The sequence below is a fragment of the Panicum hallii genome, chromosome 1, assembly GCF_002211085.1.
Source record: "Panicum hallii strain FIL2 chromosome 1, PHallii_v3.1, whole genome shotgun sequence".
Classification (NCBI taxonomy): domain Eukaryota; kingdom Viridiplantae; phylum Streptophyta; class Magnoliopsida; order Poales; family Poaceae; genus Panicum; species Panicum hallii.
In genome coordinates, this window is record NC_038042.1 from 50,871,155 (window position 1) to 50,882,801 (window position 11,647).

The 11,647-nt window shown below is 46.1% G+C and overlaps 2 protein-coding genes across 2 annotated transcripts; both read right to left on the reverse strand.

The window, feature by feature from the left end:
- Positions 1–2,343: 2,343 nt before the first annotated feature.
- LOC112903738 (remorin-like) lies at positions 2,344–5,054 on the reverse strand. The gene is made up of 5 exons (XM_025972977.1): positions 4,799–5,054; positions 3,793–3,849; positions 3,627–3,714; positions 3,084–3,165; positions 2,344–2,808 (listed from the first exon to the last, which is right to left on the reverse strand). Exons 1-5 carry the CDS (start codon positions 4,923–4,925, stop codon positions 2,608–2,610), a joined length of 555 nt encoding a protein of 184 aa, XP_025828762.1. The 5' UTR covers positions 4,926–5,054; the 3' UTR covers positions 2,344–2,607.
- Positions 5,055–8,271: 3,217 nt separating this feature from the next.
- Positions 8,272–10,699, reverse strand: LOC112874991 (ascorbate-specific transmembrane electron transporter 2). Its single transcript, XM_025938647.1, has 4 exons — positions 10,412–10,699; positions 9,441–9,489; positions 9,160–9,362; positions 8,272–8,795 (listed from the first exon to the last, which is right to left on the reverse strand). Exons 1-4 carry the CDS (start codon positions 10,553–10,555, stop codon positions 8,487–8,489), a joined length of 705 nt encoding a protein of 234 aa, XP_025794432.1. The 5' UTR covers positions 10,556–10,699; the 3' UTR covers positions 8,272–8,486.
- Between the last annotated feature and the right edge of the window lie 948 nt (positions 10,700–11,647).

Here is an 11,647-nt window from a genome sequence, read left to right on the forward strand (position 1 = left end):
GCCGTACGCGGCGCGGACCCCGCGCCCCTCGTGCCCGAAGGGAAGAGGAAGACAGCGCAGGACAATAACTCCGGCCGGAAAAGGTTGCGCTGCGCCAGGGAGAAGGGGTCGGGGGAGAGCGCGAGAGGAAGGGGAAAAGGCTGTGCCGATACGGTGCGGCAGAGCGCATTCAATGGTTGCGGGGGGAGGCTGCGCACCAGTGATGAAGAACAACGTTTTCTGTGCTCCTCCTTATCCTAAGCGAGGAACAGCACGACGCAAGGAATCGGTTGTAGGAGCTTGCCGAGTGTTTGGATTTTACTCATTGGATGATCTGAATTGGTATAAGATTTGGATCGACTCCGGTTTTTCCACGACTTGCTTCATGAGCTTCTAGGGATGGGGTGAAGTGAAGAAGGACGATGACATGGCTACCCGGCAGGAGGGAGAGAAGAAACCCTGGTGGCCTGGTTATACTGTCTTTGTGCTTTGTTTATCTCATGTACGTACTATATGTGTAAGAATAACGGGTAGGTTGCCTTTTCTTTTTTGAGATTTGTCCTTTCTCCGTGCACATTGATGCATGTCACTGTACCTTCCTACTACTGTATGCCTTGCCCTCGTCAGCGGCCGGTGACAAAAGACCAAACCTTAGGTGCTGTGCTCTCTCAGCAACAGGAACGCATCAGTTTCACTGTACTAGAGAAAAATCCCAAGTAAGCTACATGGCATGGGACGGGAACCATGGCGAGCGCTCCGTATCCAACTACAGTCACACTGCGCCATTCACTGTAATGTAATGCTACAGGTTGCAGACTCGCAGTACCACAAGTAACTGCAAACTACAGGAACGTTGCAAATAGACTAGCAGATATGGTTCGGGAAAGACGAACGCGTTTTCTTGCGTCCTTTCCCGCCAAAGTATCTGCTGCAGATCAGAGTCAACATCTATCTGTTCGGCCGCAGTGCTTGCGCAGAGAAATATAGAGATGCATAGTGGTTCAGAAAGGTTAGGTTTTTAATCCAAAGTTTAGGTTTCTAGAAATCTTAGAGAAATTGAAAATAACACAATGGTACAATAGTTTGTTTTGATGCAATAACCAAATAACCCGAGACAGCTCGAGACGTGGCCTCTTGGGCATTTCTGCGAGACCCGGTTATTGGCAAGGGGTAAGCACGAAGCAGGCTAAGGCTCCGTTTGTTTTTTTCCGGACTAAAGTTAGTCTTATCATATTAGATATTTGATATAATTAGAAGTAATTAAATATAGATTAATTATAAAATTAATTGTATAAATATAGACTAATTCGTGAGACGGATCCATTATATCTAAATAGTCCATGATTTGATAATGTTGTGCTACAGTAAATATATGCTTAATGATGGATTAATAGGTTTAATAGATTCATCTTGTAAATTAGTCTTCATCCCATTTATGCAATTAATTTTTATAATAAATTTATATTAGTCTTCTAATTAGTATTCCACGAGCCCGTACGGCTGTATCAGGTAGTAGGGCTGCAGGGGCTGGGTTCAATCGTCAATCCGTCCGACTCATCTAGAAATGCACACGGGTAATAATACAAGCCTGGGCCGGCGCGGCGGCCTACACGACGGTCCAAGCAAGACGCTCCAAGTCCAAGCCCAGTTCTCTCGTAGCCTGCCTGACACAGTTGCAGTCAACCTCTGCGTATGCAGGGGCCCGGCCTAATCCGGCCCAGCTCTCGTAGCCTGCCGTGGTCTGTACCGGGCCACCTGCCGCCTAACGGTGCGGCCTGTCGAAAATCTAGCCCGGACCACCACTCTACTCACACCGGCGCCCGCGTCGCTGCCGTCTGCCGCGCGCGTACCGCGCCGGACGGGCAAACCCCCGATGTGCTCGTGTGTGATTCGCCAGACCACGCGCGTAGCCTCGCACTTTTCCGGCGCGGGGTGCTCGGCTCGATGCACCGCGTCCGCAGCTGCGGACCAAGCCGTCGAAGCGCCGCCAGATCCCAACCGTAATCCGGGTCACACGCGCCGCGCCGCCATGTCCATGTGATCGACCACTTGAAGCCGGCGTGATCGACCCTGCTGCAGCGTCTGCCCGCCAACTCGCGGCGCGGCCCTGCCGACGGGAACCGATTCGCATGCACCTTCTGAACTTTTTTTCTTCTTCTTCTAGGTTTAGTTATCCGGTTTGTTTGCCCCCCTTGATGGTATCAATATGATCTGTGTTACTGTGTACTAGCACATATTTGAAGGTTTCAATATCAAGCTGTTCGTGCGCAACTTCTGAAGTTCTGAATCTTGACACAAAGGGAACGGAACAAAATGGCCATCTGCACTGAACTAGAGCGCGAGGCTTATTTTTAGCTGCACATGTGAGTGTTCCTTGCCTTCTCACATTAGTAATAGGTAAGAACAAATAATAGTTCTACTATATATGTACCGACAGATTTCTGTCTGAGACACAGCACATTTTGCAACATGAAGGGGGCAGGCTTTACCTTTACAGAGAATAAGCAGGGCACGTTTACATGGTATGAGTAAACAGCACCATATACCTGCAGCGCGCAAAGAAGCAAATAACTTGTACATGTGGCCAAATCACCTCCCGGGCCCGGATCATCAGCTTCAGACGTTTCCTTATGCTCCAAAGCACCCAAGAAATTTCTTTGGGGCTATCCCGGTGGCGCGGTACTTCGCCGCCATCTCCTCGGCCTTGAGAACTTCTTCACCGCGCTGGGCCATAACCATCGCTCTCTTCTCTTCTGCCCGCCTGTGGATGACTGCCTTCTTGTTCTTCATCTTCTCAGCGTATTCAGCCTTCTTCTTTTCTAGTTCTTCCTGAACATTAGCACCGAGAGGTCAGGCTTGATGTATTATTTTTCTTTCTTAAAAAAACCGTGACATGTCTATATTGTGATCTGCCTATCACCAACAGTTTTTTTTCCCTTCTGAAATGCAACTAGAACATCAACACTAAAAACTAAATACTTTCTTTTCTCTCTCAAAAAAAAGCACTTTTGAAGACCTTAGGGATAATATATACAAGTACTGAACAGGATAGACTCATCGGTGAAAACAAGATGTAACAAGAACAATGAAAAATGACAGCTTACTTCCTTCTTTTTAAGCTGAGCTTCTACGACTGCCTTCTTTGTGTTCTCCCATGAAAGTATAGTGGATACTTTCTTAGCAGCCCTGTATGATAGGTATTAGTTAATTTATCCAAAGTCACAGTTTTTAATTTATTTTCTTGACTCTCTCTCTCTCTCTCTCCCTCTCCCCCCTCTCCTCTCGCTCTCTCGAATTTCTAATGAAATCATACAACCACAGTAAGGCGTAACGTGATTAATACCATTTCTTTCATACATTTTGTGATCCAGCTTACTATGTTTGTTTCTCAGTAGCATTTTTTGAATTAAAAAAATAAAATATGTAGCACAGAGGCCATATTTAATCAATTAAGAAGGTTGGGGTGAGAGCCGTTCACTACTATTTGAATTAAACGTACTATACCATTACGATTTGATCTCAAAGAGGGAGACTTTAGGTGCCATCAATGAAAAAAATTTATAATAGCATTTTCCAGGAACGGGCAGTATTGGTTTGTTTGAAGAACAATTGTGCTCAAAGAAATAACCGGAGGATAAAAAACATACTTGTTCTCTGCTTTCGCCTTCTCATTCTCTTCCCATGCTTTAATCAAAGTGTTCCTCTTTTCTGCTTCCACTTTTGCGAGAGCAATGTCTAAGCGTAGATTACTTCGATTAGTCAATTTTTCATGGTTGTACTCAGTAGGAAGAAGAAGAATGGCCAGTTACTTACCTCTTTCATTTGAGTTCCTCGGAGTGTTCTTCTCAGCAGAAGGTTTGTCAGCCACCTCTGGGAAGCACAGAAATGTATGAAAATAATTCATAACTTATTTTAAAACAAACTTGACTGAACATATGGAAAACATGCAATAGCGTTCACGAAATCATGCATATATGAACTTCAAGCACCTTTTCTGTGTGTGTTAGAACTTAGAACAAATCATACATCATTGAGAATTGTTATAAACTCAGACGTACTCCTATTTACTAATCGCAAGCCTATGAAGTTCCATCTTCCAAATTGGCGTCAAAGTAATGTTCTCTGAAACAACACTACTACGGATTGAACAAGACATTGTTTTGCCTGCACTTTGATAGCCTCCAACATTATAATACGATAGATAATTAGTAAATTTCTCTATCTGTATCGTAGAGTACCTTGCAAGAGATGTCTCAGTATTTCACTATTTTGAGGTTTGGAGTGAGATTGGATGCTACGGAAGAGGCAGGATGTGTCTGTTCACCAGCAGGTCTGCAACTTGCTGTGAAAATCAGTTTCTGAGATGACACGCACACGCCTGAAGCTATGTTCTGGTCAGTTCCGTTATCCCGACAACTGCTGAATTATTGCAGTAGGTGGTCGTGATGCAGGAAAAAGGTAGCAGCAGAGAAAAGGCCTTTTGGAGACCTAGGACATATCAGTTTGGAGAGATTAGCTATTGACAACCTTTTTCAGATCGATTTCAGGACTATGATCTCCAGAACACATGTTTCTTGGCTAACTGAATTGATACTATCCGGAACGAAACTGAAATGGATAAGATTGCACAAACCATGCGACAAACTGTCAGCGCTCTGGAAATTCACGAGGAAAAACTGCATGTGCTTTGTTCTAAGAAATTGCAACTCGCATGTCTCTGCTGCTGCTACTACAACTACTACTAACAGAAATCATAGAGCTCAAGAACAGGGTGAAAGGAAGAACTGGTAGCGAAGTAGGAAGACGAAGCACTACTCACTGTCGACGACGACGAGGGCCGTGGAGTCATCCGCCGGCGGCTCGGGCCCCGGGACGACGGCCTTCTCCTCTGCCGCGGCCGGGGCCGCCTCCGGCGCCTCCGCCTTCTTCGGAGCCTCCGCTGCCATCGCCCAGCGCCGCAGCTCTCACACACGCTGCCGAATCTTCTCGAGTTGTTTTCGCCGCTGCTGGGCGTGTGTACGTGGCCTCACGCTGGTGCTCCCTGATAATATATAGAAGCGTCGCCCGCGCCGGCCCGGTCTAGCTGGCGTGGGGGCGAGAGGCTCGGAGCTTGGAAAAAAGGGCTTTGCGAGCCGGCGCGCGAAAGTAAACACGAGTTGGGTGTAGGCGTAGGACACCCGCTGGTACGCCCGCTGCGCAACGGCCTCAACAGCTCGTTCTCTGTACATGTTCCGTGGAGGCTGAAAAATTCTCGATCTGTATCCGCCATGCATGTTTCTGTACTTCTGTGGCTTATGCAATGGTGCGCGCATTTGTCGCCGCGGCGACGGCCGTATCGGAGCTCGGACGGCCGGCGTTGGCGCTGGAGTAGTTGGCGTGTTGAGCTGTGGAAATTCTTCAGGTGGTGTGGCTGTTCAGGACTGAAAATCGATGCAGCTTCCAGACTGGTGACTAGATGAGAGAATTGATTCCACTGTGTGGGGTTCAGTTTTTTTTTTTCTGGAATTAGATACCGTTGTTGGACAGCTGGGATGCGAATGATTGTCGGCGCTAATCGAGCTTGGACCCAATGGTAAAGCTCAATCATAATCCTCGTTCTCCTTCCTTTCAGGTTCCTGCATCCGTCTTTTCTCGTTTCATTTTCAGGCACATGCCGATAAGCTGTAAAACAACCGCACAACGATCAGCTCCTTTTTTGTATTTTATTTGCGCATTAAATCCCTGTCACGACGCACATTGGCCTATTGATTATGCATTGCATAGTTTGATAATCGCACAGGCTAGTGTTCTTCTGTCGCGTTGTATCCTTCCACTCAACTTTCTTCAGAGACTTTTCTTTTCCCCTTTGATAAAGACTTCCGTTTCTCTATGGTCATGGCGGTACGGAGGATATCTGGCAATGTGCTCCTGAGTCCTGATGGTTATAGATTGTCGGTTCTATTATTCAAAGTGCTTGCCCCTTTGAATTTGAATTATGCTTGTCCGGGCCGCATAACAGGGTGGATTGGAGATTTTGACAACTTAAATACGCTACGGTCAGTATTATCTTGCTATTTCTACGATCCCTTTATAAAAAGTGTACGAATTAGTTCTGCACAGTAGCTGCGCTACTTTATCGTCAACTGGAGGCAGATCCAGCATGGGGCAGGGGGCCGGAGCCCCCCTACCCCATGCAGCCCATGAAGCCTCCAAAGCCCCCCTAACAATTTTCAGCTTCAGGAAGAAGAAAAGTAGGAGGAGATAGAAGAAAAAGAGAAGAGGGAGGTAGAAGCGCAGACGAGAGCTGGGAGCCAGCCGGCCGGGGCTCGAACCCCGGTCCTGCATGCTTTCAAGCAAAGGCTGGGACTTCGGTCCTTTCTCTAGAAAAAGAGAAGGGTAGAAGAAGGCGAAAATGAGCATAGGATCCTGGGTCCGCCCATGTATCTATGTACTCCTAGTCACCACCTCCTAACACCAAATTATTCTCATCACAGTATAATAAAAGAGTATTTGCCTACACTCTACCACCAGGCACCGGTAGGCGGCGAAACCAAATTCCTCCCCACCGCTCTGACGGGAACTGAAGTCACGTCGTCCCCTCCTTCTGGAACCTCAACAATGATTGGCATCAGTTCGGCTTCCGAAGAAGCTGGGCGTACCCTCTGAATTTGGAGGAGCCGCCGTTGCGGAGGAGCTGGACATCGAGGACGCTGGGGTGGCGGAAGGAGAGGTTGACGCCGTGGCGAACAAAAGGCAGGCAGTCTCCGAGGATGAGCTAGACGTACCCTCTATCGTTAGTGTCGACACATGGGTGGCATTTGGTGAAGTTGTAGGAGCCGCCACAGTGGTAGAGGAGGAGCTGAATGCTGACATGCTGGTCTTATGCCATCAATGGTGACAACACAAGTAGTACATCAAATCCTACTACCAAGCTAACGATGGCAACGCTTCCAGCGACCATACCTCCTATCTGGCCGCCAGTTAGGCCATGGTGATGGAGTATGCCACAGGTGTGGGGCGGATGGACGCGGTGGTGGATAGGGGTGCAGGGGGCTGGAGCCTCCTTCCCCACACACACCAGCTGGTGCATCAATGGAGAGGGAAGAAAGATTAGAGAGAAAAATGAGGGAAGGAAAGAAGAAAAATGGAGAGATTAAGGAGGAAGGAGTCTAGACCCCTCCAATATTTTGCTGCATCCGACAAATGATAGTTTCTGATGAACCTGTTCATGTTTGGATAGGCAGGCTTCATATCACCTTCCCAGCGTGAGGAGCTTGTACTTTTGCGGTTGGAAACTTGGAACACGTTTTCTTTCAACAAAAAAAAAAACTTGGAACACATACGTGTCTAGTACTCTAGTACAATAGCACTGTGATCCAGCGCACAATTGGGTCACTCGTCAGTTGTCACTGCAACGTGGTGCACGGTCTTCGTTGCTTGCGTTCAGCTTCTTTTTACTCACGAGATCGACTGGCTTTTTCCTTGGTGGACACACAGCGTCACATTAAGTTATGAGCGTCATGGCGATATGAAGCCTGTCTATCCAAGCATCTCAACACCGAAGAAGTGTGTATTTATGACGTTGAGAAGAAGTTTTTTTTTCTGATCGATATCCTCTAATCGCTCAACGTGGTTCTGTAAGGTGACTCGGTGACTGTGACTCTGTGAGGGGAGAAAAGCATCTGAAGATGCAAAATTTGCTTTCAGGTTACATGTCACCTCATTTCAACTGTCCAAGCCCAGTTTTCCTGGGCCAAAAATAAGCCCGAAACGTAAGGTCCATGATAAGTTGTCCTCATAGTAGTAAGTACAGCCTTTCTTCGAAAAAAAAGGCTCGGATTTCTTCCATAAAATGAATTTGCATCAGGATTTTGTAGTAGTATGTTGCTCGCCACAGTGCCATCCGGTACGGTAGAGATGCTTTTACAATGAAGAGTCGACTAGGGTGCTATCCAATTTCTGCAGACAGAAGTGGACGTGCCTTTATGGTGAGCCCCCATTTCTAAATCACACCATTATGTAGGGTTTTAAATAAACGGCGCATCACATACAGCCCCAATTGACAAATATGCCCCCACCATTTTCATCTGATTGCATATAGATAAAGCATAACACCACTATGCTTGTCCATGGATTAGCGGATTACAACAAACCATTGCAAATAGACCGAGACAATAGGTAACTCAGTCATGATATGAACTTGCATATAACATCTCTCACTTTCTGTTAGGCAAATCAGAGGCTGCTTCTGAACCAGGACAATCCAAAATCAGCTCAATTTGCAATTTAAAAAGAACAGCAAAAACAGTAGAGTATTTTTATCAAGCAGGATATCAGTCTTGCATATATTAATATACTGAATTCTTGAGTATCACAGAATGTACATACACACACAATGAAGATGCATTATCTTCTTATTGTGACAGTTCCAGTATCTTTTTTTCTTTTAATAAAGAGATACGAATATCTTATCTCCCTATGGTAACAGCCAATCCTGTCAACTGTATATGCTGTACACTTCATTGGTACTAGTTTTCTGGGATTGGAGCATAACCCTGTGGTTCTTCCAGGCGAGCCGGAGCTACAGCAGCTACCACGACAGAAGCACCAAGTAGCACGACAACCAATGCTGTGAAGTTCACCAAGAATGCCTCGGTGCCATATTTGTCGAGGCCTGAGCTCTCGAGGAAAGTGAGCTTCTCCAGAAAGCCGAGTTCTGCATTAGCCAGTGCTAAGATGTAGACGAATAGCCCAAACAGAATGTGCCAAGGAAGGAGGCTCCTCCTCAAGTTTGGTGCAGCACCAGGGAAGAAAAATGTAACGAATCCAAATATCCACTGTGATAGATAAGGAAAACATAAGAACATTCGGACATTAGCATAGACATATAGTGTCTATTCTTGGGGAGAACTGAAACTAAAATTTAATTTAACAGTTCAGTAATTGTGTTATTCTATCTTTTAGCTCTGAAAAATCATCAGTTCCTCATTACGGTTGGTTGTTAACCTAACTGAAAAGGAACAATTACAAAGCTTCACTAGCTCAAGTGACAACACATGCCAAGCTTTATATAGAATAAAGCAGCATATCTAGGTTTCATATCAGTTCAACAGAAAAATAACAGTCAATTCATAATAAGATAAATAGTGTATCAATTCATAGTCATAGAAGGAATCCAAATTTGCAAGCATGAAGTATTACCTGAATACCATACAAAGTAATAGTTCCGATCCCGAGCCAAGAATGCAGACTGTAAAGGTTGGCAATCCCACTTTCATTGTGATTTTTGAAAGCAAAGTATATTCCAACCGCACCAAGGACAAGGGCGATGCCATGGAGAATTAGATGGATAAGCTTAGCCGTGTCATGGTTCAACGTTGGAAATACCTTGTATACCATTATAGCTGCCAAAACAAAAGAGATATTACTAAACTGGAAATTTTGTTCATGTCCCTAGGCCTGAAAGACATTCTTATCATTACCTTCACTGCCGATAATAATATATCCAATCAACATAAGAACAGGATGAACCTGCAATATCTCAACATCAGAAATATTTAACATGTGATGGATTTTGAAATGTTAATGTAAAGTTAGTCAATATTAAGATGAATTAAGTTGTCATTTAAAATACAAGTGCTTTTAATTGTGCTCCATTTCTGTTTGTATATTAGTATATAGTCAGCATCCAACCATGATTGGGAGTCCTCAACAATGGCGTGTTTTGACACCAACAATGCCGAATGAGCATCTCCCACCCAATTCCTAAATCCTAATCAAGACCAAAACAAGCGAACAAACGCTAGCGCCTTCGAGTAAACTACCTCTTGTAGTCACCACTTCAGGACACACTAACCTGCTAAGCAATCTCCTTGAAAACTCTAATGCTCAGCTCAAAGTGTCAAACAGTATGGGTCCTATATTCGTATTAAGAAACTCATGAGCCACGTCCATCAACAGAAATTAATGTTTACGATGCTTTGGTCAGATAAACTCATGCTGATTAATCACATCCCCATCCTGAACAGATTGGCCCAATTCGATTATTCACCTAGCTATGACTCAAGCATAGACAGAGTCAGTCATAGGATCCTTTTTATCTGCAGGTACTACTAAAGAGCAAAGACTAAACAGAGCCTTCATATGAGGAAAGATAAGAATCGGTTAAACTCCCTCAAACCAGTAATCGAAATCACTGGACTGAAGTTCACAGCAAATGGGTTCAGCATATCGTCAGTACTATACTATTCCCTTTTTTAAATTTTAATCAACGCTAAAATTTCTACACTTTTTAGCTCCTGAAACTGCCTAACTCACTCGACGCACATCAAATCTTCCCGATACAGGACAAAAACAAACAGCGCCTTATCCAATCCAAGAGGAGTCATTTCCAAAAAGGGGGGGAAAAAACAAAACCCAAGAGCACAGCACGCCGGGGGAAGGCAGCACTCACGTTGAAGATGAGGTTCTTGTTGGTGGCCTCGATGGCGAGCCCTCCGCGGAAGTGGATGGCCCAGACCAGCACCATGACCGCCGCCGCGACGGCCAGCGCGTGCGCCACGTACGTGAAGGGCGCCGCCCGCACGCCCAGCCCCATCGCTCCCCGACCTCTCTTCTTCCTTCCTTCCCCCTCCTCCTCGCTGCCCTCGCCCCCCTGTTCCCTGCGATGCTGCTGCCTGCCAACGGCAACGGCGACGCAATGAGTGGAGGGGGAAGATTGCGGGAGCGTGGTGTCCCCGCTCCGTCCCCTATAAATGGCAGGGACTTTGGGGATATTTTATCTGGGTATTTTTAATTCTTCTTAGAGGTTTCTTTTTTAAAAAAAATCAGTTTGGCGTCTGGTTTTGTTTCCGCGCGTCCCGTTCTGATAGTCTAGGTGGGTATCTCAAGTCTGTTCATGCTGGACGGCAGGGTCGATGCGAGCAAGGGAGATTAAATTTTTTTACATGCTTGGTCAGTTTCGTTATAGCTCTTTTAAGATGAAAGAATTTGTAGAAGAATTGCATGCCCATTGCCCACGCAGGCCAAGGTTTTCACTACTCAACTGGTTCGTCTAGCGATGAAGCCTGATCCTCTCTGTTTTGAAAAGCTATTTCTAGCCCCGTATAGGTCGAAGGCACGTCCGCGGGGCCCAACACGAGAGAGAGACGGCGAAATCGGAGTCGTGGAACGACCAACACCGGGCAGCCGGCGACCGGGAAGGTTGTTGAAACTTGTGAACACGGCGGCATCCTGTCTGCTGCCCCTCTGCAAGACCAAGAGGATGCCTCGTGCTTATCTGCATAGTCTACGCGATGTGTCCCCCCCGTTTCGCGACCCCGGTGTACGCATCTGAACCTGATGGCGATTGACGCGGTAAGTTGGAATCGCCTGCACTGTTATTGTTAAAAAAAAAGGAATCGCCTGCACTGGTCTCGAGCGTTCTGGAGCGCCACCTACTTGTAGCTCAGTAACTGCGTGAGATTTGCCGGTTGACGGGGACCCGTTGTCCTCGGATCTGAGGAGCGTCTCGTTGGCAGAAGTCCACCGTCGCCGTCAGCGTATCATGTGCCTGTGTGCTCCTATCTAACTTTGCGGCGCCTCCTACTTCGTCATCCGGCTGATTATACCAGTCAGAGATTCATAAAGGCCAACGCGTGTGAGCTGAATAATAGAATAATTACCTTAATTAACAACAAAGACCAACAAA

Excerpts from the sequence above, each read along its gene's own strand:
- LOC112903738 (XM_025972977.1), bottom strand. The coding sequence starts at position 4,925 with ATGGCAGCGGAGGCTCCGAAGAAGGCGGAGGCGCCGGAGGCGGCCCCG. Across the intron at positions 3,715-3,792 it reads GAGGAACTCAAATGAAAGAG|ACATTGCTCTCGCAAAAGTG; the intron begins GTAAGTAACTGG and ends ATCTACGCTTAG. Across the intron at positions 2,809-3,083 it reads CTCAGCTTAAAAAGAAGGAA|GAAGAACTAGAAAAGAAGAA; the intron begins GTAAGCTGTCAT and ends GCTAATGTTCAG.
- LOC112874991 (XM_025938647.1), bottom strand. The coding sequence starts at position 10,555 with ATGGGGCTGGGCGTGCGGGCGGCGCCCTTCACGTACGTGGCGCACGCG. Across the intron at positions 9,363-9,440 it reads TATTATTATCGGCAGTGAAG|CTATAATGGTATACAAGGTA; the intron begins GTAATGATAAGA and ends TTGTTTTGGCAG. Across the intron at positions 8,796-9,159 it reads TTACTTTGTATGGTATTCAG|TGGATATTTGGATTCGTTAC; the intron begins GTAATACTTCAT and ends TATCTATCACAG.